The 25,169-nt window shown below is 42.7% G+C and overlaps 1 protein-coding gene across 5 annotated transcripts in view; it reads right to left on the bottom strand.

Annotated features, from left to right (window-relative positions):
- LOC135220958 (uncharacterized) overlaps nucleotides 1–25,169 on the bottom strand; it is a 70,173-nt gene that overhangs the window by 5,964 nt on the left and 39,040 nt on the right. For all 5 annotated transcript variants that reach the window (XM_064258620.1, XM_064258624.1, XM_064258622.1 and 2 more), the window contains one exon: nucleotides 12,949–13,680. In XM_064258620.1, the coding sequence (XP_064114690.1) occupies nucleotides 12,949–13,680 (732 nt within the window). The remainder of the gene's footprint in view (nucleotides 1–12,948; nucleotides 13,681–25,169) is intronic.

The raw sequence follows: 25,169 nt of genomic DNA, 5'->3' as shown, positions 1-25,169 counted from the left end.
TATATATATATCACCACCTGACCAACCTAGCCAAAGTTAAGGTGTGTTAACTAAGGTTTAAGAGTTAAGAAGTCGCCGTTGTCGGCGACTCAACAACTAAATTAAGAGCTCTTCCTAACCATTTTCTACAGGATAGGATGAGTGGTACTTCTTGCCCCAAGATTGTGTCTGCAGACACGTATGGCCCTAGCGAGCAGCAGATCTCATATGCCATCTTCACATCTCGCAGGGAGTGTGAAGTGAACACAGAGTTGCTTCGCTAAAACATGGTACTCAGGATGTTGCTGAGTGCCATGCTCTGTTGAAATGCTTCCGAGGCCGCGCCCTCACCTCGTGAGCATTCAGATAACAAGATTTCAATTCTTTGTGCAAACACAATGAAGGAGCATTTTTGAAAGAACTCCTTAACACTAAAGCCAGGGTGTTCTTCGAAATGGGCAAGTCTGGTCTTTTTCGGAACACTGCAGATTGCCCGAATGACTTCGACTTTCTTGAGTTTTATGTAGATAAAACTTGAGAGACCCGACAGGGCACAGGACTCTCTCTGGCTCCTGCCCACTAACTTGTGCCATCCTTGCTTCCAAGCTCCTGGCCCAAGGACAAAACGGGTTTCCATTCTTAGGCCACAACGGAAGGCTTAGAGAGCACACCGCCTTGTGTTCTCTAAAGCCAAAACTTGTGACGATGGCTTAAAATTTCACTAACCCTCTTTGTCGTATCTAGGGTGGTTAGAAGAAGGCCTTCCTGATCACATGCAAAAAGTTAACAGGTAGGAGAGGTTCGAATGCTTTGACATCAAGAACTTCAGACTATGTCTAAGTTCCATATTGAAAGCTTCGATCTGGACATGCACAGTCAGTACTAAAGTCAGGTGACCGACCAGTTGACCAGTCAGACGAATCAAGGACAGCAAGGCTGTACCCTGAAGACCATAAGGCACTATTCTGCGCTGAAGGATGAGTGTCTGGACTGCCTGGGCGATTCAATCTAAGCAAACCTTGGGGGTGTATCAACGCAACCCAACGTCGTCAGCGAATCAACTCCTGACTCGAGCCTCTGGTGCCAGGAGAAAGGAGCGAGGAGCAAAAAGGCGATTCAGTCCCGAAGGAAGAATGCCTAACAGTCCAACCTGGTCTCATGTTACACGATCATCGGGGGTGTATAAACGCAACCGACTTCGTCAACAAGAAACTCAGGGCTACTAAATGTCGCCTGATCTCGCACGAGTGTCTGACTCTGAGAAAACAGGTGAGACAAAAAGTAGATGGTGAGCGAGTTTCGAGATTCCACAGAACTCAAAAATCGTGAAGGGCTTTGTTGTTTGACAGACGCAAATCTCTGAGCCCAAAGGCCGTCAACAACATATTTGCGTATTCTTTAATAGTTGTGACTGCCAGCTTATCCCATTCTTCAGACGGAAATGGAAGACGGTAATCTTATTCCTGTCAACATCTCGATAGTCTGAACGTAGTCAGACTCAGAGCGGAGAGGTTATAGGTACCTTTCGAGTTAGAGTAGACCGACTCTCTCGGAAAAGGTCCTTGGAAAGTGAACTAGGAAGTATGTGACCTCTGTGAATCCAGGATCCTGAAGGCCAACATGGGGCGATCAGCGTCATTGTCGCTCCCTGTGACGTCATAAATCCTCTTATTACATTTCCTAAGCGATTGAAAAAGGGGAAAAGAGACTAAATATCCATCCCCGTTCAATATCATAGGATGGCGTTTAATGGTACCGATCCCGGATCGAGAATAAGGGAGCAGAGAAGAAGAAGCCTCTTCGTCCTCAACATATCGAAGAGAAGAATGAAAGGGCGTCCCTAAAGTCTACCCAACTCTCAACTTACTTCTAAAGAAAGATTCCACTCGGAAGAGAATAGTTGCTGCCGTCGATCGAGACGATTCGTACGGACTTTTGCAATCCTGTAACGAACCTGTAGAGGATCGTTACATTCTACGCCTGTTGTTATAATAGGCTCTTTCTCGTAAACTCGAACAAGGACCGAGAGAAGATATTTCTTAAGATATGAGAGAGCTGTGGAATATCAGAGTTGATCTGGAACACTGGTTCCCAAAAACTCGTTTCGAGGACTGGAGGGACTACCGAATCGCTTTTACTTCTTTCAGATTAAGATCCAGGACATCTGAAACCCTATCCAGATGTCCGGCACCTTCTTTCTATCACCTCAGGTGATAGACGCACTGAGAGATGTTCAGAATCATTCCTAGATCTTGAATAATATTTCAGTTTCCCGGTAGGAAAAAACTGTGGTCTGAATTGCAGTCTATTCGGGAAACAAACTTCTTCAGGAAGGAAATGGTCCCCAGCAAGCTCATCCATTCCTTCCCCGAGTATGCTTACTTCCCTAATAAGGCTGCGCTTTGCCTAAGCAGGAGAGCATATAAAAGTGCAATGTTGCGGTAGACTCGTAGTTCTATACCGTGCGGTAACGAGCACCGAAAGGATTAAGAGATAACTCTGTTGAACATAGTAAGGCAAAACGAATGCAACGTTTATTCATTCACGTAAGAAATCCCCTCAATCTTAGGCTAAAGTCCGTGATTGTAGGACAGAGATACAGTTAGTCAGTCAATCCCGCAGGAGAGACGTAACCGCCAGCACAGAGATACGGTTAGTCAGTCAATCCCGCAGGAGAGAGAGACGTAAGCTACCGCGCATGACAGCGCACGATCTGTTACTGGCTCGGTTGGACTGGAGGACAGACAGCGTGACAGCAGCAGCCAGCAGCTTACGAACGTCGTCTTTTAACTTTATGTCTGGGTTGCCAGCTACCCTATTCTACGAAGAAATAGGTCCGTTATTTTTTGAGCAGAAAGACTCAAGCTGGTATATTTAAGCGAAACAGAAAACGCTAAATATATAGATGCGTTTGTGTCGTCAGAACACTACCATACAACGGTAAAAGATAAATCGGAAACTCCTGGAAGGCTGCAGGGAGTAACGATTAAATGTCCTTAAAATAAGACAATAGACCTCTCGGTTGCCATCCGAAGAGGTAACTACAGCAAGCGTGTATGACTTAAACCAACCAGTAGTAAAATAACGCAAGGCAAAATATTTTATTATATCACAATAAGGTTTGTTCATACTTACCTGGCAGACATATATATAGCTGAATTCGGAAATACAGCTACATACATATCTGACAGGCAAGTTTCATGAACAAAACTTAAAGAATCGAAGCAGACAGCTCAAGCTTCTTATGTTATTGGACATAAGCGTTCATTGACGTAGTCTACAAGTCTATTTCTTGTACGAGTCTGCGAATGACGAATGAGAGCTCTTCCGAATCTTGTCAATAAGAGCTTATTCGTTTACGCAATATCAAGTTAAAGAGATGTTTGTCAATGAGAACTAACCAATTTACGGGACAAAGAGATATTTTGTCAATGAGGGATACCCACTTACTTGACAAAACGATAGTATATTGTCAATGGGGGAAAGTCACTGAATTGACAAAACGTAATCCAGGAAGTCGAGCATTTTATTTTTCCGATTCCCGTCTCAAACGAGGAAGGGGGCAAGAATCCTGTTAAGAGACAGGGCTTACGGCAGGTAGAACGACGATGTTCAATTCGGCAGCGTAGTCCCGACTAGAAACTGACAAAATCTATCATCTGAAAAACCCTTTCAGATGGGCTAAAAAGCTTGCAAAATTATCCTGGGAAGAGGAAGAAACTCTCCAACCAGCTTCCTCTCCCGTATCACAACTAATGCCTGCTAAAGCTTAAAATTTATTGGCAGTATGTCAAAGGAAGTCCTGTCTTGCGCTTTCCTGAAGAGCGTCCTTTTGATGAATGCCTTTGCAAGAATCCTACTGAACGTCGCCGAGACGTCGAGCCTTTACATAACCCGTAACTGCCTTATCGCAAAGTCTTGACTGCGGTAGAGAAAACGAGATCTTCCCTTGAGCTTTCCTTAACTCCATCCACCTTTGCGAAACGCAATATAATATTGACAGAGACCTCTTGAATTCACGAAACCCGAGGTCTTGCTGGGTTTCGAAGACGAAGTTGTCTGTTCACTTTAAGCTTCCTCCGAAGCACTGCTTACTTCACATTCTTGAGGCTCAAATCTTAAACAAGAGCTTGAAGAGTTCAACAGAAACGTTCAGCCAGGAGACAAACCTGGTGTGCGCTGGCGCGCGCTCGGCGTCCATTTGCGAGGACGCTCGGCGTCCTGGCGCGCGCTCGGCGTCCACTGGCGAGGACGCTCGGCGTCCACTGGCGCGCGCCTGGCGTCCATCCGAGCGTCCCGTTCAAGCCGAGCGTCAAAAGAAGCGTGCAGAAAAGCGTCACGCTCCTGACAGGCGTCAAAACAAGCGAGAGAAACTGCCTTCTTTTTCATATTTCTCGGTGGAAAGACGTACACGTGATCAGGCGACGTTCGCCTTCTTACTTCTCACTGAAACGCATAACGAGAGAGAGAGAGGGGACGTGAAGCGTCCTCTTCTATAAAGCTTCTATTTAGAGGGCGCGAGTCCTACCGAAGGGACGCCAGATCGATGTGGGTTCCCCGTAACCCTCCTTCGGCTTTCGACATGCCCTCTCCCGGGTCCTGGGAGTCCGACAGAGGTCCAGGCCTAGAGGCGTTATGGGGCGGATCTGACGTTCCCTCCTGACGAGAGAGAGGACGTGAAGCGTCCTCTTCTCTAAAGCTTCTTAGAGGGCGCGAGTCCTTCCGAGAGCTCCAACCCTTGCGCGGGGAGGACGCCTCGGAGGACGAGAAGCAATCCTTCAGGATTCGTGCACGTGCACGAACTTTGGCAGTCTGGGGATTTTCATCAGAAACTGCCGAAGGCACGCCAGATCGGTGGGGGTTCCTCGTAACCCTCCTGCGGCTTTCGACATGCCCTCTCCCTGTGGTCCTGGAGTCCGACAGAGGTCTAGACCTAGAGGCGTTATAAGGCCGATCTGACGCACCCTCCACTACACAAGGGGCACTGTCACTGCACTTAGCCACTTCACTATTGCTCTCTAAAGCAAGCACTTTCGATTCTAAGTTACGAATCGAAAGAGTATAAGAGAAAGGGCAATAACCTCTACAGACACTGTTTTAGGGCCCGAAGGCAACATACAGGGTTAGGAGTAACAATAATAGAAGTAGCACTCTTCACAACAATGAAGGAGAGCGATCACCTCTCGCAGACATATTCATAACCCGTAGGCCATACTATAGGGTTAGGCAAAATAAAGTCTACAGGAAGGTTAGCAGGTTCACTACCCTGACTGTTGTTTACTGATTAATTGCGTACATACGAATCATACTTTTTCCTTACGAATTAGACATGTTTACTGATTAATTGCGTACATACGAATCATACGTCTTCCTTACGGAATAGACAAAGTCTCACACTCCTTACATGACAAATCTCAACAAAGAAGCAAGACCCATACCCCTCGTGCATACCAAGTGCAGATCTACCGAAGCTTTCGGTAGCCACACCCTATCTTTGCAGACAACCCCCTCTGAAACTAGCCTAACTAGATTCAGATATCTTATGCAAAAATGAATCAAATTCAAATCAATTTAAGATAGCGTATGCCTAGCCACAAATCCAAGTAAATAAATCAAAAGACAATTAGGATACTTAGCGGCAATGAAGTTTCCAAAATCCTAAGACGGAGGTACTGAAAACAGGTGTTTTCAGCACCGGCGACAGAAAAATTATGAATAGAAAATGGGAATGGTTCCTGATACCCGCCTCCCAGCGGCGGGAATGGGTACTAACCACCTGACCGACCACTGCGTGTGTCGGAAGTTTTTAAAATTCTGTCGGACTTCAGAAAATACAGCTATATATATATCTGACAGGTAAGTTTCATGAACAAACCTGTGATTTAAACAAAAGAGCTTAAAGAATTGTTCTTTTTTCAGTTCAGGAAAAAACTACCCACTGCTAGTAGCAGATTAAGGGCTTTACTGTTTTCAAACACAATTCTGTATACTTTAGGTAGTGATCGAGTAAAAACCGAATTGTACCTCTACTGTGTCACATCAATCCTATTCTGGAGCGACAAATTGACTTAACACTAAATGAAGTTGCAACTGCTGCTCACATTATGAATGTTTACTTTCAATAAAGGTAGAAGATATGGAGCTAGTTATCATGCACTAGTCTATCCAATATGTCACAGAAGCCCTTGAGTTCCTTGACAAAGTTTCTAAAAAATCACAACACAAAAGGTTAACTTTGCCTCTTCCAGGCTTAACCTTCACAAATACATTCAAGGTTTTCTAAAACCTCAAAACAAAAGTTAACTTTGCCTTCAAGTTTACCCCTTGGCAAAGGCGTTATAAGTTTCTAAAAATCAACACAAAAGGTTAACTTTACCTCTACCAGGGTTAACCTTCACAAATACATTCTAGGTTTTCTAAAATCACAAAACAAAAGTTAACTTTGCCTTCAAGCTTAACCATTGGCAAAGACAGCTAGGTATTCTAAAACTACAAAACAAAAGGTTGATTTTTGCCTCTTCCAAGCTTAACATTTAACAACATCTGTTTCTTAAAACCACAAAACCAAAGCTTAACTTTGCCTCTTCCAGCATTTACCTAAAGACAAAGATGTTCAAGGTTTCTAAAAGGATGATAAAATAGTTCTAGGTTTAACCTTTAAATTTAAATGCCCCGACAGGATAGAGAAGTTTCCTCTTCTTCCCCACTAAGGGGTTACATTGGAATTCTTACAGGGCACATTCCCTTTACACCAGCTTAAAGAAGGGTGCTGACAATAAATTTACTTATTAATCACTGTTAGTGCTAAATAAAAGGCCTTACAGTAAATTCAGATAAAGTTTAGACCCGCATCTAAGCTACAGAGAGAGACTGATATAGAGATGAAGGGGCTTCAATCTCAACACCTTACAGTGCTGGTCCTCAACAAGATCTAAAAGTACTTGATGCAATACCAAGGAAAGTACGTATGGAACGATAACTTTGGAAGTAGACATTGAAGTCTTATCTCCTCTAAACAGAAAACATTGACATCTACAAGGATCCAGGTGCTGAAAATTCCTCTAGAATGCCACCCTCAGCAATACACAGACCAGTACTTCTAACCCCAGGCCATGGCAGTTTTAAATTTAGGACAGATCCTATGATAACTTGAAAATCTTATTATTGGGAGGGGACATTCTAACATCTCCAAGCAGTTAAGGAGATGCCTCAGTTAATGGAACTGTATGGAATCGTGGAATGGAATATGTGATTTTGGCATAAAGCCAAGCACTGGGACCCATAGAGTCATTCAGTGCTAAGTAAGGCATTGTGTAGTAGAGTTGATTTCTTCTCAACGGAAGAATGAGACATCTACCGAGAACATTAGAAATTCTGAAAATCATTTGCCCAGAGGCTACAAGGGCTCTACAGGAGACACTAAGCTATTCTTGAACTTGAAATTGCTCAATAGTATTCTGAGTATATACGAGAGGCAGGCCTATGAGTCTGAATTAGGCAAAATTTAAGGAAACATCCACTGCTCAAGCCTGACGGCCAACAAAGTAGTAGTAATCATTTGGATGTCCCTGTTCATCTACATACTAGCAAGTCTAAATGAGCACTCCTTAAATCCACACGAAGTGCCAAACTTACGGATGTAAAGGCCCTTGTAGGCAGTTGTTCTTCCTGAATCCCCAATTGCTTAAACACTGTCCTTCCACAGAATGAATGATCAAACCAATATGTTGTTTCATTTCACTCAAAGCAGCAAACTTCCCACAAAGACTTTGTTTCTGACCGGGAATAAAACTGCTAAGCATCCTGACATCTTTCCACTGCCCTGACACTAGTTAAACTCTGTGCTGCATGACAGAGGGAAAAGACCAAAACCTGGACTTACGTTAAAGAACAAAATGGACGCTTCTAGGTTACAGAGTCCCTCCTACAGTCCTGGAGCCAAAGTTGGTTCTGGATTACTTACAAATTTAATTAACTTTTTGTAAGTCGTAATTCTTATGCTGAAACTGTACATTAATTGAGCACGATTATCTGAAAATATCCTGTGAGGCCATGTTTCCTAATGAGGAAAAGCCCTTACCATATAAGAAGTTTCCTTCAGGCCTAAAATTCGTCAAGCAGCAGATGGCTATTCATCTTGACCGACAAGCATGCATAATTAAGTATCATCCTCACATCACTAGATAAGAATGGGGATATAGAGAATTAACAATATAATGCATAGAGATTGGGCCAGAAGAAGCAACAGGTCCTTGGCCTTTGGAATACTGTTGACAGAGTTGGCCAACTTGAATCACTGATTCAGTAGAAGTGTTTTGCTCCTAAAGTCAACACCATCCACCAATGGGCAACAAGTCCCTGACATAACTTATAGAGGACTGCACACTAACCCAAACAAAGTGGACAGAACAGCAATACCTTCTAGTAAAAACATCTTGAAGGAACTTGGATGACTGTGGATGTATTGGTAAGTGGAATACATTCTGCATGTGTACCACAAGTCTGACTGTTCTTTGGAAAGGCACTAAAACCATGCTAGAAAACCAACAAGTATGTGGGCAGACACTTCCTGTTATTCAGTCTCCAAACGTCCAAGAATATCTCCAATTACCTATGGAGCTTGTCCTAAAAAATTACCCTTGGATCATCATTCCCTCTATATAAAATCTCCTACTAAAAAGAGACTTATGAGAGATTTTTGCTGAAGACAAAGGAAGCTATAAGTGGGAGATTAAACCAGTGGAGGACGACCAAAAAAGAATCACAACTGCCCTTCACCGTCTCCACCAGTAACGTACTGGTCCCAAGTCTCTCCATGCAAGTTAGGAGGTTGCAACTGTCCATATCCCAGAACCTGAGTCTGCACTTATCCCTGAAAGGTATAAAACAAGACTATCAATAGATAATCCCTTATCACCTTAAACCGAATTGCATAATCAGACAGGAAGCGAAAGTGTTCTCACTTCTTCCAAACCAAGCAAGTATAAGCATGAGGATATTACCCTCCAGCATCAGAAATGAGTTACTTGTTTTGCTTGCTAAAAACTCCCGCTGGCAACAAACCCTAAGCTGGCTACACAAACTCGCTGGGTTGGCGTCTCCACTTCTCTAAGCAGTCGCAGAGGTGAGACAACGTAGCTAAAAGGTAATAACACAAGCTAGACTGAAAATCCATCAGCATGTCTGTCAGTCTCAAGTTCATTTCCCCACAGGAAAGAAAAAGAAAGTGAACCTCCTACTAAAGATGGTTAACAGACCAATAAGCGTTGTACAGCAAGAGGTGGCCTTCAGCTCTCCGCAACTTTAAAAGCCACAAGACAACAAGCCAAGGCAGACCCAAAGGGAGATATGTGCGTCTGAGGACGAGAAAAGTTACGAAATACTCTCTAATTGGAGAAAGCATTGGTTCTCTTCTCTAATATTTAGAGGGCGCCGAAATACACTAAGACATTTAAGACATATGCATTATGTGGCCTCCTTCCTCAACAAAATGATACAGGAAGGCGTAGTGTCGCAACAAACGCCGACCAGCCCGAACAAGTTCCTCAAACTCCATTCAAACTCTTCTTCCGTCAGCAGGCGACGGGAGGAGACAGCTGGCGACAGGAGGTAAACAAAAGAGCTTAAAGGATTGCTCTTTCTCTGCAACCCTTGGTAACAAAAAGCGACACTTGTCAATAAGAGGTGACAGCAGCTGAGTGCTGTATCGCATCCACCATGACTCAATGAGAGGAAGACGGTTTTAAGCGACTCAGGACTCGGCCAAGTCCCCATGAGTTAACTGCATTCACACGAGTCAACAACATCCGCAGTCCGCACGAGTCAACTGAGGGAAGGAGAACGAGGCGCCAGAAGAGGGAGGCGGTGGGAGAGGAGTTACAACGACTCTCCCGCCTCATCTGAAAGCAATCGTACATACTTGAAAGCATTCCTATATGAAACTATGTTAGAAATCTCTGAAGCTAGAATCTCTAACTTGGTGAGAACTTTAGATACTACAGACAGTGTAGACTTGAAAGAGAAACATTAAACAAGGCGGTAGTAAGAGATTTGCCGATAGCTGAAGAGGAAGCAAGCAAAGAACGATCACAAGCAACGAAGAAAAACGAACATGCTAGCAGACGAGAATTTAGAATGACCCATACATGAGAGAGATAAACAGTCAACTGAGTCGACATATTTAAATGTGTAAAACTCGCTACAGATACGTTATCATCTCAATAAAATATCTATACCTATATTGTATATTATTAAATCTATGCATGCTAACACCTCAAACTAGGTGTTGAAGATGACAGAATGCGCCTACGGAGCAAGCATTAACACTTACTGAAGCGGCCCTTATGCGAACACTTTAACAGTCCTAGGCATATGCGAATGCTTCAACGGTCCTAGGCAATCTCTTTAATGGTCATTTGGTGAACGCTTTAAACCAGATTCAGACCATGAAAAGGGCGAAGTAGATATTGGAGGGCACAGAATACCATCGTCTCGAGAACTGACCCGGTTCCCTGGCAGCGGACACTACCAACTGTCGCAGGGCAGTCCTACGTTCGGGCTACGTACAGACGAGGGCACCAACACCTTACTTCTAACAGGGAATGCGAAAAAGAGCGCACACTATGGAGGGATTCGGAACGTTCCCGTCACAAACTCATTTCAACTGTTATTAGAACTAAAAATAGGTTTAGTGTTCTAACTTCTCGTTACACTTTTCCTGAACCAAATGGGGAGCAGAAGGCGGATCTACAAAGGAAGTCAATACTAGCCAACTAAAATGCCTAATCTAAGTAGGGATAGCCTGACAGGTTTAAGTCCCGATTTAACTAATTGCTTTTGCAATCTATTAGTTTCCCGTCTTTCCTATATCTGACATACTCAGGCATAAATTTCTCAGAACAATTCCTTACATTCTTCACATCTAGTAGTTCCAAGATCACACTGTACCCTTGCAAGTACAAAGGAATGTTGATCAAATTCCAATTTCAACATCCTGGTTACACCAAAAACATTCCTACATAGCCTGATGTAATTGGTTTTGCTTCCAGTGGAAGAGTTATAACATTCAAAACACACCTGGTGGAGAACAGGTAAACTAGACAATCATCCGGGCAGCCATTCGATTTTTTGTTTGAATGCTGACTCACCTAATCGGCGGGGAAATAGTATACCTAAATTTAACAGTAGGTAAGATTCATCTCAAATAAAAACTCGTAATGCTACTTGCTCATTACATAGATATGCTTACACATTTGCAAACTGATACGTATTGTTACTTTAGATCTACAGTATTTACTGAAAACCATAGAGCAGAGTTGTTACATAAAAAAATATTTTCATAATGATATGATATTTTTTGTATTTGCTATTTTTCTTGTTATATGATGGTATCTAACTTTCTAATAAGAGATAACAGTATTGCATGTTTCTTTCTGAGTTAGGGCTTGTTGTCACCAAAAACTGGTTGCATACAGCCTGTAAATTAAACTTGTACACCTAACTTTAACCTTATTAATACACTGCGAACTTCCTTGGCTTTCTGTCAGAGGTAAGTGGTTTTAATATATAATGGCAATAGCGTAACATTTCATACAGAACTGCTACTTGAAATGCAAATGTTTGTCATTAATTTAGCAGTCAATGAAATGAAAACACTAAAGAAAGTAATGCTGAACTCATCATTTGCTGATTAGCAAGCACTAACTAAAAACAGTAAGACCCAGTTATCAAAATCATACAAAGAATGCTATAATGCAAACCTTGAACTATACTTGAAGCATAACGGGTAATAGTTGTCCTCTTTGAACAAATAAAAAAAGACCAGTTCCTACCTACATACATCTTCTTAAAAACCACCACTGAAAATTGTTAAAAATCATCTAATCGAGAGGTTTATGACCTGACCAAGATTTATGAAAGTGAGAAAAAATATAGGAAATACCTTACTGTGTATGAGAAAAATACACATAAATACATGAGATATGAATAAAAAGTAAAATGAATAACCGTAATTAACAAAACAGAGACATCACAACAGAAAAACATCTGGGGCCCTTAGACAGCAGTAAACATTATCACTCACTCAGGAAAAATAACACTAGTAGTACTTTAAGACACAACAATCCCCATTGCATGGACAGGCATACTGCTGTTTTCTTTTCTACAAGTGAAGTGTCTGAAACAATTTCATGTATACAAAACGGCTAATTACAATTACAACTACCGTTTGACTTATGCAGGGTTTGGTTCTGGAGCCTCTGTTTATGTAAAAAATAAAAAGAGAGAGAGAGAGAAAAAAAAAGCAGATTTACATACCTTTCATAAAATGAATAATGTAAAGGAATGGAAAAAAAAAAAGTTTACCCATACAGTACTGATGTCATCATGTATATATCTGACAACATACACTATACTGCAACACCCTAACATTTTTTCATTTGAAACAAACCAGTGCTTTCATTTGAATGTATTAATAACCTTAAGAGAGTTAAATACTGAATAGAATATTTATAATGAAAAGAAAATTAATTTTCTCTTTCTAAGTCAACTTTCTCTTCTGGAGTTTACCTACCTCAAATAAGTATGCATTTGCTCTTGCACACTATGATTAGCATAAATTCATTGTCTTTCTTTTATAATTGTTTCAGTAATGTAATAGCAAACTTGTCAAAGTACATCTGGCATTTGCTCTTATATAATTGATTAATAAAAATTCACTCTTTCTCACCTTATAAAGAAGCCCTACATTCTTCCCTACTGATCAAATGAAAAGCTAAAGATATTTGAAATCACAGCATAAAATGAATGCAGAGACAGAAAGATAAGGTATATTGGCTTTAGTACAGCAATGGTTTGTATTCTTAATAAAATATATGGTTTTAGATGTTTCTTAAATATTAAAATAACACCAATCTGAGTGAATTAAAATATCAAACAATTCACATTTTGTCTAAAAGTTTCTTAACTTACCTTCAGGATTTGTGATATTAAACTTTCTGCATTGCTCTCCATACTATAACTATTCTCAATTGCATCTGATTCACTCTCTGGTAGCGAAAGTTGGCTTCTGGTTCTTTTTCGACGTGGTCTTCTCTGTGTAACTGGTTTTACTAATTCCTCAGGGCCATCTTTATCTTTTTGACGCTGTCGGCTGATTCTTTTGGCTTCTGCTGCTTTAGCTCTCTCAGCTTGGCGCTCTTCTTCAGACATCCTCATATACCTCAAGTGTCTTCGCATTCGCCAAATAGCTGCCACTTCAGCTTTGTGTGCTTTCAATTCTTCATCAGTCATACTCTCTCGCTTACGTTTACGCTTCTCTCTTTGAGCTGCTGCAGCTGCTGCCCTTCTTGCTTTGCGCTCTTCTTCAGACATCATTGCTTCTCGGCGATGCCGTCTTGCTAAACATAATGCATTTTTCAACAAACGATCCCTTTGCCTTTCTTCATCTGTCATTCTTTCTAACCTACGTATTCGTCGTTGGCGGCAGGCTTCAGTTTGTGATGCTCGATACTGTTTCAACTCGTCCTCATTCATTCTTTCTAACATACGTTTCCTGCGTCTTCTCTGGATAGCTGCTGCTTTCTTTCTTTTTTCAAACAATTCTTCATTCATTGCTTCAAGTTTATCATAATGGTCTTGGAGAGCTCTTGCTAATTCAGCATCATTCATTGTATTAGGTGCACTTGCCATTTGTTTATAAAACTGAAATCATAAAGAATGCAAATTAGAGATAATATAACTAACAAAATATGATTCTATGCAGTACAATGATAAAAATATTTTGCTGTAAACAGGAGCTAATAATTCAGCTGCATTCTACTGCAATGTCATACTGTACTGCATATACAGAAGTGCATTTCTGTACTTTGTTAAAAAAAAATTCAGACAATTCACCAAAAACAAATTAAGAAACCATTTGACTCTGAGTCCATGTCTGATTTGGTGAGTGATATCTGAGCTTCAAAGTTTATATAACTTTTCTGTTCTTAAATAATGAGTTAAAAGAGTTCAACCATCATATTTTCAATATCAACACCATGCTATAATTCACTTTTTTAAGCTAAGTCTTGTTCCCTAAAAGTGATGTCCCCAGGGAAAAGAATCCAGTAGATGTTAACATAGCTTGTCCATCTCAGGTCCAGTCCAAGCTGGGTCAATACCAGGAGAAGTTCCAAAACAATAAAAAAAAAAGGAGCAAAACTAGGAGCGTACAGTAGTTGTATTACAATGCCAAGGTCGTAATCCAGAATTCCATGGCCAAATATATATACAGTGGTCCCCACGTATTCGCGGGGGATGCGTACCAGACCCTCCCGTGAATAGTTAGAACCCGCGAATGTTTGGAACCCCTACAAAAACGCTAAAAACAGGCTATTTTGTTAGTTAAAACTCAAGAAAAACCACAAAAAATGTTCATACTTGGTTTTTTTAATAGTTTTATCACAAAAAGTGCATTTTATGATGAAATTGATAAAAAAACCCAAGAATTTGTGGATATTTCTCATAGAAAAATACCGAGAATGTGTGAATTTTCCGCGAATAATGCGGGGAAACGATCCCGAGAGAAATCCGCGAATGTGTGAGTCCGACAATCCAGGGAACGCGAATACAGGGGGCCCACTGTATGTGGTGGTCAGGCTAAAGACCAAAAAAAAAGTTTGCATGTTGCAAGACACATCCTAACAGCACCGCGTACATAAAACAATTGAGGCTGTTGGCCTCTAGTGGCTGGTACAGGCGGCCCGGGGTTAACGGCGCAATCGCTTAGCGGCGAATCGGTTTTACGGCTGTCGTAAAAAATATTCATAAAAAAAAAAAAAAAAAAAAAAAAAAAAAAAAAAAAAAAAAAAACAGAAAAAAAAAAAAAAAAAAAAAAAAAAACATTTTAAGGTATTTTTACGACACAATTTTCGGTCAACAGCGCCGTTATGTCTAATGAGTTCATACATTTGTAGAAATGCCGTTCAGACCATAAAGGTTATGCCAAAAATATAAAGTTACACGAGTGCAAACTTAGCTGTGGATGTGGCGATTTACAATGTTCATTCTACCTTTTTTGGTTTAAAATAATGGTGTATGAAAATGTATTACGTTCTATTTTTATTTCCAGCACCAGACTATTATGTACAAATGCAGCTTTTGAAACTGCCTTTGATTCACGTTATTCAATGAGGATGTTTTTTCATGTTTCTTTTCTTGTACAAGCTGCCGCCTGCCGCTCTTCTGAAAATATCAAGTTAAAAAAAAGTGCAAATCGATGTGTCAATTTTATAAATGTTCATGCTTTTATGTTTAAAATGTGTATGAAAATGTATTACGTTATTTCGGTGTAGCTAGTCAAGGTAGACTTCTGACATGTCCAAGTTTAGCAGTTCTCTGGTATCATAGCAATATTTTACTAGAAATAGTGCTAAAGAGGACACATTTCACTGGGCGACACGGCTTCCTCCGCCCGCCCAGAAATAGATTTTTCCTACGTCAAATCCCATTTTCTGGCTCAGCTCGTGTCGGCCTATGAAAGTATCCTTAATATCATTCTTTCTAGGTAAAATTAGCCTAAAATTTACCGAGAGAAAAACAAAATTAAGAAAATGTCAGTAAAACTGACTCGCTCACTCTTAAAAAGAAGTGTCGGTATGAAATAGGGGCGAGTGTGGAACACTACCACGAGACAGACACCAATTAGAACTTCCCTATCAAAATCCCCCCAAGAGAGAGCTGATACCAACGGGCGATGCAGCCTCTACTACTACTTACTGTAGAGGACGCCACGGACAGCAGCGCCCCTAGCGGTCATCCTTAATTTTTAGCGCCAGCATCTTGACGCTGTTTTCCACCTTGTGCTTTTACTATTGTGGATTTATCTCGTTTTCTAAGATGGAACGTTCAGCAATTGCCACGGCTAAGTTAAGTAACTCATAAGTAATATTTTATCATAGTTTTATCTTCCGGGTACCAGTATTTTCCTTTTTATAGGTCATATACGGTTCCCCGGTTGTCTCGTGGCGGCCATGCTGCCTCGTAAGAATTCCCGGTCCTCCATACTGGGACTTCTTATACTTATGGGCTTATTTTTTCACGTTCATTGTTTTACATCGAGTTTTAGCTAGTTTAGCCCTCTTACCATTCTCTTAGCTTGGTATTTAGGGCTATCATTATTTTATTCTGGCCCAGCATCCCGGCTCTTGCTCTACATCGGCTATCGCTGGCTCCGCGAGTAAGGCTACTGTTTCTTGGAATAGTTGCCTCCTCCTGTGCTTCTTTCTCTTTTACCTAAAAGTGTCTCTTCCACCTTTCGATGTTGTTTATTTTATTATTATTATTTAGGATTTAGGGTGCTTAGGCTAGGACCTAGGTGACTCTGTTCCATGTATTGGTACAGCTTGGTTCACGTGGCCCTACCACGGTGGTGGTGATCGCGGCCTAGGCCACTAGTGGTCACGTGTTCCTAGCACCTCACCCTGCCCCTTCCCTCCCTCTCTGATGTAGGGAGGAGCTGGGGGACCCCTGGATTGTCATAACACCTCTTAGCCTTCTCTCTCATTCCGGAGGTGCCGGGAGGTTCCACCAGCAGGGGGTTTAGGGCGACCACTAGGAGGTACCGGGGTCTCCATACGGTAGTTGGTGAGGTGGGGAGAGTAGGCCATCCCTTCCCCTTTCCTTGCTCCCGCCGTGTTCACCGGGACCTCCTTACCCCCCCATACCCATTACTCAGCCACCTCCCTTACGATACGAAAGGAGCCTTCCGTCGCAGCCGGGGCCCCCTTTGGTTATAGGTTATTGGCTCCGTCAGCGGGTAGGGTGGGTACTATGGATGGTCGTTTGCTTGCCTACTATATCCTTATATCTCATCCCCCTCGTACCTCGGGAATGGGGGAAAAAGCCCTTACCCCTTTTTTTTACCTCACGCACTCTTCTAGTAGACGGGTGGAGAGAAGTTGGTTTTGGTGTTATTACTGTACTATTTTTAAGGATATATACCCTAATTTAAGATGTTTTAAACAATGAATTGTGTTTTTACTATTATGTTATCAACCATCCCGCCATTTTACGTTGTGGTTTCCTTTACCACCACTCCTAGTTGGTTGATTTTTGTGCCTCCGCCACTGGCGGAGCCATAGACTTTCTTCCAACATGGTTACCACACGTATTTTAGCAGGGCTCTGGTTTCATCTAACTTTATCGCTCCGGCACCAGCGGAGCATATGTTAGACTGTAAGTATTACTCTGTACTCATGTACGTTTCTACTTACAGGCTACCAACTGTCAGGTCCTCGCTTGCAATGCGACGTTACATGACCCCTGCGGACACGATGAGTGCAGGTCTCATGCCCGTGTGCCACCCTGTTCAACGAGTTCATCGTTTGGCATCCCGAGGCCTGCACCATTTGCTACGACCTGGTCGGTCAGCTGGTTGATGGGGTGTAAGACCATTATAAAACTAGTTATCAATTTACTAACACTTTTAGTTCGTAAGTTTGTTAACCCTGTCCGCAATTGGTAGCTAATTCAGCCTTTCTTTCAGGCTAGCGGGGTGAGGGAAGTCGCCCTCGCCACTCTGAAAGCGTGGTAGGCGGCTTTGGAAAGAACGCCGCCAAGGGCCAGCCCTACATTCTGGATAAAAAGCTGGCCATCCAGATCTTCCCTGCGGGCAAGTCGACGGGCTACGTCGATCCCTTGTCGCCGCCCCCCGTAATAGCCGCCATCCAGCAAGATCTCCAGCAGTCGTTGGGGCTCGTAGCCGCCCAGGAGCCAGTCCCGGACGTCGCCGGCCTGGATCTGAACCTCGAGCCAGATGGCGTAGTGAGTGAGGGTTTGTTGGTTGAGGTAGGTTTGTCGGGCGCCCAAGGTCTTTCCTTGGGCGCTCCTGGATCTTCTCCTGTCCCTTCTTCTTCCGCATCTTTCCAAGGCTTTCCGGGATCTGAGATCCCTAGCCGCACTCCCGCTCTCTCTGTACCTCCTAAGGAGAAGGGAAAGAGAGAACCGAAGACTCTGTCTAAGTCGACTTCTAGAAAGTCGTCTTCGTCTTCTTCGGCTAGGAAGTCATCGACTTTCTTACGCCGACGCGGTGAAGGCTAAGCCAAGCTCTTCCCAATCGAAGAGCTCTAGAGGCAAGGCTTCAAAGGAGAAAGCACGCGCTACCTCCGAGTCGTTGTCTTCTCCCGCCTCCGCTGCCCCCTCTCCGGCTATGCCGGCAGGGGTAGCAAGCACCACTCCTGCGTCCCTTCTCCTGTCTCACCAGGAATGATGGAGCAGGTAGGAGGAGTGATGGTTGGTTCTCAAATCTCAGCTTGGGGAACCCGCTTTGAGCAGATGTTCGCACAATTGTCGAGCACTCTGTCTCAAACTGGACAGACCGTCCAGGAACTCTCGAATAGGGTAAGAGAGACTGAGGATCGGATGTCTGGGTATCCCCAGCCTCCCCCCCCAGTATCCCCTGCTTCTAGCACGGGGATCCTCCAACTCCCGTCTTACGACTCTCTGCCAGCTTTCTCCTATGGAGAACCCATGGAGAGTAGCGGCCTACGCTCCCTTTAAGGTATGGGATGATTTCGGTCCCGGAGTTTTGGCACTCGAAGGATTGAGGACTTCGAGTTCTATCCTCCGGGTCTGTCACAGCCTTTCATCGGGTATGCTAGGTCTGACTCCAACGGCTCTTACAAGGGAGGACAAGATCTCGAAGGAGTCTGTCCTCTACAGTAGAGACCACCGCCCAACGGGAATGGGTGCACTGCCTTGAGGACTGGGAGTGTACGAATACTAAACTCCAGGCCTATAAGAGCCCCTTCACTATTTTCGCCACGGAAGAGGAGGTCTCTCTTCCGTTCGCTACGAAATTGGTGGAGAAGGCTCTTCAGGCAGTCCTCAAGGATGAGCCCCTTCCGCAGTTGAGAGAGTCGGAGTCCACTTCTCCACTCTTTCCCGCCTTCGGAGAGTTATGGGAAAACCTGCCTGCTACTTTCACGCAGGGTAAACTCAAGCCGGACTGCGCTATGGACCAGTTCGGTGAGAAGTTGCCTAGGCTGCCGGACTCCCTGATCCAGGCAGAGTTCGATGCGCGGACTAGGTTTGGCAGGTCCCTTAACTCTATCATAGTCACGGAAATGGCTGCGCTGTCTTATGCGAACGAACCGCTATTTAAGATCTTAGCGAAATCACAATTTCACACGGTTCTGCTAGACGCTTTTGACTTCTTCCAAGCCAGGAAGAACTGTCGGAAGCATGTTCTTCAAGAATGTACTATCAGGCACGAGCCTAATAGACTCTTGACTGCCAGCATGTGGGGAGCGGATCTCTTCCCAGAGTCAGCAGTGAACGAAGTTCATCACGAAGCTGCTAGACTCAACCAGAGCCTTAGAGCTAGGTGGGGCATTTCCTCTAAGAGGAAACAGGATCCGTTCCTACTGCTGGCAAGAAACCAAAGAAGGCTGGTAGGAAGTTCCAGCCATACAAAAAACAATCCAGCCTCAGCAGCAGTTTGTGCAGGCGGTCCCAGTCACCCAACAAGGACAACCTGCTACAGCTAAACAAAACTCAGCCTTTCCTCCTGGTGCCCCAGCAATCCCACCTTCGACCTCCTATGCCATCTCGCCTGCCTTTAACCCTGCTTATGAGGTTCAAGGCTACTCTCAATCGAGGGGTAGGGCGAGAGGTTACTTTCGTCACCGTGGCGCAGGAAGGGGCGCAAGGAGTAAACAGTTCAGGGAGGGCGTGGTGGCCAACCCCGCCCATCAGCAATGAGGCTCTCAGGTAGGAGGGAGGCTGTTCCTCTTCCGCCACAGGTGGGGGTTCAGCAGTTGGGCACAGAGCATAGTGTCCAGAGGATTAGGCTGGAGCTGGATCCAAGATCCTCCTCCAATCAAATCATTCCATCAGGTACCGTCAAAGGAATTGATAGATTACGCGGAAGAACTCCTTCAGAAAGGAGCTATTGCGAGAGTCAAGCATCTAAAATTTCAAGGTCGCTTATTCAGCGTTCCAAAGAAAGGCTCAACAAAAAGAAGGGTAATCTTAGACTTGTCAAAGCTAAACTCTTTCATTCGCTGCGACAAGTTCAAGATGCTTACCCTCTCGCAAGTAAGGACCTTACTGCCGCGTGGAGCCGTCACATGCTCCATCGATCTTACAGACGCATACTATCATATCCCTATAGCCAGGCACTTCCGCCCATTTCCTAGGATTCAGGCTAGGAAATCAGACATTCTCATTCAAAGTGATGCCCTTCGGTCTGAATGTAGCCCCCAGGGTATTCACAAAGATAGCAGAAGTGGTTGTACAACAATTGAGAGCTCAGGGAATCATGGTAGCAGCATACCTCGACGATTGGTTAATCTGGGCACCAACAGTCGAGGAATGTCTCAAAGCTACCAAAAAGGTAGTTCACTTTCTGGAACATCTGGGGTTCCAGATAAACAAAACGAAATCCAGACTTGTTCCGGAATCTCGTTTTCAGTGGTTGGGAATCCAGTGGGATTTGTCCTCCCACAATCTATCAATTCCAGTAGCCAAACGGAAGGAAATAGCAAAATCTGTCAGGCAATTTCTCAAGTGCAAACAAACGTCAAGAAGAAACCAGGAGAGAATCCTAGGGTCTCTTCAGTTTGCTTCAGTAACAGATATCCTTCTCAAAGTAAGGTTAAAAGATATAAATCGAATTTGGCGGTCAAAAGCAAACTCCAAATATCGAGACAAGTTGTCAGTGATCCCACAGATCCTCCGCAACCAACTACGGCCTTGGTCAAGAGTACAGAACCTAGCCAAGAAAGTACCCCATTCAATATCCCCTCGCCCAATGTTAACCATTCACACGGACGCATCCCTGTCCGTTGGGGGGTGGGGGGATACTCTCAGTTCAAACAGGTTCAGGGGACTTGGTCAGTTCAATTTCGCCAGCTCCACATAAACGTGTTGGAAGCAATGGCAGTATTCCTTACTCTAAAGAGACTTCTTCCCCCACCCCGCGAAAAAGTCTCAATCCTAAGGCTAGTTTTGGACAGTGCAGTAGTAGTTCATTGCATCAACAGAGGAGGGTCCAAATCCAAGCATGTGAACCATGTCATGATAGCCATCTTTGCATTAGCAAACAGACACAGATGGCATCTGTCTGCCACTCACCTGGCAGGAGTAAGAAATGTGATAGCGGACGCCCTGTCCCGGTCAGTCCCTCTGGAATCAGAGTGGTCTCTGGACGTCGGGTCATTCCAGTGGGTAGGCCGGAGAGTCCCAGGTCTCCAAGTGGACCTCTTCGCCTCACAAGCGAACCACAAGCTCCCTTGCTATGTGGCCCCCAACCTGGACCCTCTGGCTTATGCACGGACGCCTGTCGTTGGATTGGAATCAATGGAGGAGAATTTATGTTTTTCCTCCAGTGAATCTTCTCCTCTTTTTGAAAGTCCTAGACAAACTAAGGTCTTTCAAAGGGATAGTAGCTCTGATTGCACCGGACTGGCCCAAGAGCAACTGGTATCCACTTCTCTTGGAATTGGGTCTCCGACCTCAACGGATCCCCAATCCCAAACTATCACAATCAGTACAAATGAGGACTGTGTTCGCTTCCTCAGGAACTCTCCAGACCCTAACTTTATGGACTTCATGAAGTTTGCGGCTAATAAAGATGCTAACATTGATCCACAGAATATTCTCTTCCTGGAATCAGATAAGAGGGAGTCAACCATCAGACAATATGACTCAGCTGTTAAGAAATTAGCATCTTTCTTGAGAGAATCGAACACTACAACCATGACAGTTAATTTGGCTATAATCCTTTTTCAGATCTTTATTTGAAAAAGGTAGCAGCTAGCACGATTACCACTCACAAGTCGGCTTTGAAGAAAATCTTTCAAGTAGGTTTTCAGATAGATTTAACTGAATCTTATTTCACATCTATCCCTAAAGCCTGTGCTAGACTAGACCTTCTCAGAGGCCTACTACAGTTTCATGGTTCTTGAATGATGTTCTCAAACTAGCTTCAGATACTGACAACTCATCTTGTACATTCATAATGCTCCTGAGGAAAGACTCTATTCTTATTAAGCCTAGCCTCAGGAGCAAGAATTTCAGAACTGTCGGCTCTATCCAGAGATGCGGGTCATGTGGAATTCCTCCCATCAGGAGAAGTTCTACTTGCTCCGGATCGTAGCTTTTTAGCCAAAAATGAAGATCCTCTTGCAAGGTGGGCTCCTTGGAAGGTTATCCCACTTCCACAGGATCCTTCTCTCGCCCAGTATCAACCCTTAGAGCCTTTCTATCTCGTACTTCTTCTAGATCCTCGGGTGCTCTCTTCATGAGAGAAAAAGGTGGTACTTTGTCAGTTAAAGGTATTAGGCAACAAATCCTTTACTTCATTAAACAAGCCAACCCTGAGTCATTCCCAAGAGCACATGATATCAGGGGAGTAGCCACCTCTATTAACTATTTCCAACATATGAACTTTGAGGATCTTAGGAAGTATACTGGATGGAATCCCCGACAGTCTTTAAACGGCATTATTTAAAGTCCTTGGAATCTTTAAAGTTTTCAGCAGTAGCAGCGGGAAACATAGTTTCCCCTGATACTGCTTAGTAGTTGTAGTATTGATCCAGGTCTCCTTTCTACCTACTTCAACCAACATGCCTCAACCTATCACCAGGCTACTCATCATTATAGCCTTAGCCGTTGTGTGTTATAGTGGTTTGTCCCTTATTTTTTGCTAGGGACAACCACATTGGTACTGATATGTACCCCAGTGGTCCTAACCTTATTTTTATGCTAGGTTAGGCCACAATATGTTTGTATAAATTTCCATTTAACTTGTGATAACTTCAGTCACAATGTGTGTATATATTTGAATTACGTTGTTTTATTTGTATTAATGATGGATTTGAGTGTACCTACCCTTATTTTTATGCTAGGGTAGGACACATGTATGTATATAATTGTACCTATATATTCTAATTAAGTAAATTCAACTATTTCTTTGTTTTACATGCATATTATGTCATTGTTACTACCATTTAAGTACTTTAAGTTTACTACATTCTGTTATTGTTTACCATAGTTAGTTTAAGTACTTATTTTGTATGCTGTATTTGATTTACTTATATTATATCCATCATTTAACAGGTTTTCATTTTTCCTTTTCCATCTTGTCTGTTTCTCTGGTACTCTTTCATAGGCCGACACGAGCTGAGCCCAGGAAAAGGGATTTTGACGAAGGAAAAATCTATTTCTGGGTGATTGGCTCGTGTCGCCCTATGAAACCCATCCCCTTTTTTATGGTTTGTTTTCCCCCCCTTGCAGGACAAGATGTATTTATGTTTTAATTAATGGATGACCGTCTAGGGGCGCTGCTGTCCGTGGCGTCCTTCTAGTAGTAGTAGTAGGGAGGACTGCATCGCCCGTTGGTATCAGCTCTCTCTTGGGGGGATTTTGATAGGGAAGTTCTAATTGGTGTTTGTCTCGTGGTAGTGTTCCACACTCGCCCCTATTTCATACCGACACTTCTTTTTAAGAGTGAGCGAGTCAGTTTTACTGACATTTTCTTAATTTTGTTTTTCTCTGGTAATTTTAGGCTAATTTTACCTAGAAAGAATGATATTAAGGATACTTTCATAGGGCGACACGAGCCAATCACCCAGAAATAGATTTTTCCTTCGTCAAAATCCCTTTTTTATTTCTGCGCAGAAATATGATACAAAGGCAGCTTTTGAAACTGCCATTCACGTTATAAATAACTATTACAATGTTTTTTCATGTTCATTCTTGTAAGCCACGGCCTGCCGCTCTTCCGAAAATATAGTTTAAAATTTAGAGTGCAAATTTTGCAATCGATGTGTCGATTTTATAAATGTTCATGCTTTTAAGTTTACAATGTGTATGAAAATATATTACGTATAGGGTATTTTTAATTTCATACATAAATATGATACAAATTAAGGCAGCTTTTGTAACTAACTACCCTCCATGAATAAGAGAATGTTTTTTCATGTTTGTTCTTGTCCGCCACTGTTCCAAAAAAAATGCATGGTGTTATTTTATTAATTATGCATCTTTTCCATAAATCCTTTAAAAAAGTTATACAGGCAGTCCCCGGGTTACGATGGGGGTTCCGTTCTTGAGACGCGTTGTAACCCGAAAATCGTCGTAAGCCAGAACATCATAAAAATCCTAAGAAAACCTTACTCTTAATGATTTGGGTGCATTCAAAACTATGTAAACTACATTCTTATTGCATTTTTCATCCAAAAAACCTTCAAATATTGATTATTTTGAATTTTTGGTGTCATATTTCTTCTGCCAGATGAGCGTTGTAGGAGTCGTAACCCTGGAACATGTGTCATAAACCTGGAAATAATTTCTGAATATAATTGAAAAGTGCCTTAACCTCGGAACGTCGTAAGCCGAACCCGTCGTAACCCGGGGACTGCCTGTACATTACTTCACTGTACCCAATAATATTGTAAGTATTCTCATATTACTGTATTATAAAATACTTTGGCAAATCTAAGCCAGTATTCCGCAGAGCAGCCAATGTTTTGGTTTGAAATCAGCTGATGGCGAATACGAGTTTGTTTCGCCATATTTAACGTAATTCTGAGCGAATATTCTTGCTTCTAGTTAGCATAAATGAATATCTAGATACTTGACTTATATGAGAAAAGGTTATTTTTCCTTATACGACATGTTTTTAAGTGGAAATATGAATTGAATAGGTCTCATTGTGATTGTGAACTGTTTTTTTTTTTGTTTTGTTAACAGATTACATTGGCGGCATGTTTATTGCGTAAAAAAAATGTGGTTCCGTTTGCAATTTTCCTTTATATCATCATAATACGAACTTTACGTTATTTATCTTATATCGGTGTGAAACCCACAGTAAAATGTGTTCTTTCAAGCACAGTAGTTTTAATTAAAATTATTTCATCTCAATTTTATCTACGGTTGTGTTTGATGGCAAAAGTTTACTGGAGTTTTATCCTTGTTGCCGATGCACGATAATAGTCATTAGCAGCTTGAACAGTTTTCTCAGCTTCAGTTATAACTAGGTTTAAATTTAACATGTTATTGTTATAATACAATTAAGTTTGTTCATACTTACCTGGCAGATATATATAATTAGAGTGCCCACCCTCCTCCTCTCAGGAGACAAGGGTCATGAATAAAATATGAATAGAAAATGGGAATGGTTCCTGATACCCGCCTCCCAGCGGCGG

This window comes from Macrobrachium nipponense, chromosome 2, assembly GCF_015104395.2.
Source record: "Macrobrachium nipponense isolate FS-2020 chromosome 2, ASM1510439v2, whole genome shotgun sequence".
Taxonomy (NCBI): domain Eukaryota; kingdom Metazoa; phylum Arthropoda; class Malacostraca; order Decapoda; family Palaemonidae; genus Macrobrachium; species Macrobrachium nipponense.
This window is presented reverse-complemented; position numbering and strand designations above follow the sequence as displayed.